This window comes from Penaeus monodon, chromosome 20 (assembly GCF_015228065.2).
Source record: "Penaeus monodon isolate SGIC_2016 chromosome 20, NSTDA_Pmon_1, whole genome shotgun sequence".
Classification (NCBI taxonomy): domain Eukaryota; kingdom Metazoa; phylum Arthropoda; class Malacostraca; order Decapoda; family Penaeidae; genus Penaeus; species Penaeus monodon.
In genome coordinates, this window is record NC_051405.1 from 35,322,535 (window position 1) to 35,322,847 (window position 313).

Genomic DNA, 313 nt, shown 5'->3' on the forward strand with positions numbered 1-313 from the left:
GAGTCTGATATTTAATACTGAAGTGTAGTTCTCATGGTCTCTGATATTTTCTTAATATATCTGGTTAAAACACTATTCTGTCTTTATTTTTACCAACGTTGATATGTCCAGCCTCAAAGTAAATATTAAATCTAATAAAATGTGCACACACCTGATCACTTGTACAACTGTTTGTTAACTGGGAGGCACCTTGGAGACTTGTGGCCTGTACATTTGCTCCATCCATCGCCTGTAGTAATTCATTCAAAATGCTGATATGAACACTACTGTCATTCTTCTCTCTGGATCCAAAGATTCCATCTGAAAAGCACAT

At 36.1% G+C, this 313-nt stretch overlaps 1 protein-coding gene across 1 annotated transcript in view; it reads right to left on the reverse strand.

Moving 5' to 3' along the window:
• The window catches only part of LOC119585982 (spermatogenesis-associated protein 5-like protein 1), a 21,851-nt gene that overhangs the window by 1,335 nt on the left and 20,203 nt on the right, over nt 1–313 (reverse strand). The window contains exon 8 of the mRNA XM_037934695.1: nt 152–300. Coding sequence (XP_037790623.1) covers nt 152–300 — 149 coding nt within the window. The remainder of the gene's footprint in view (nt 1–151; nt 301–313) is intronic.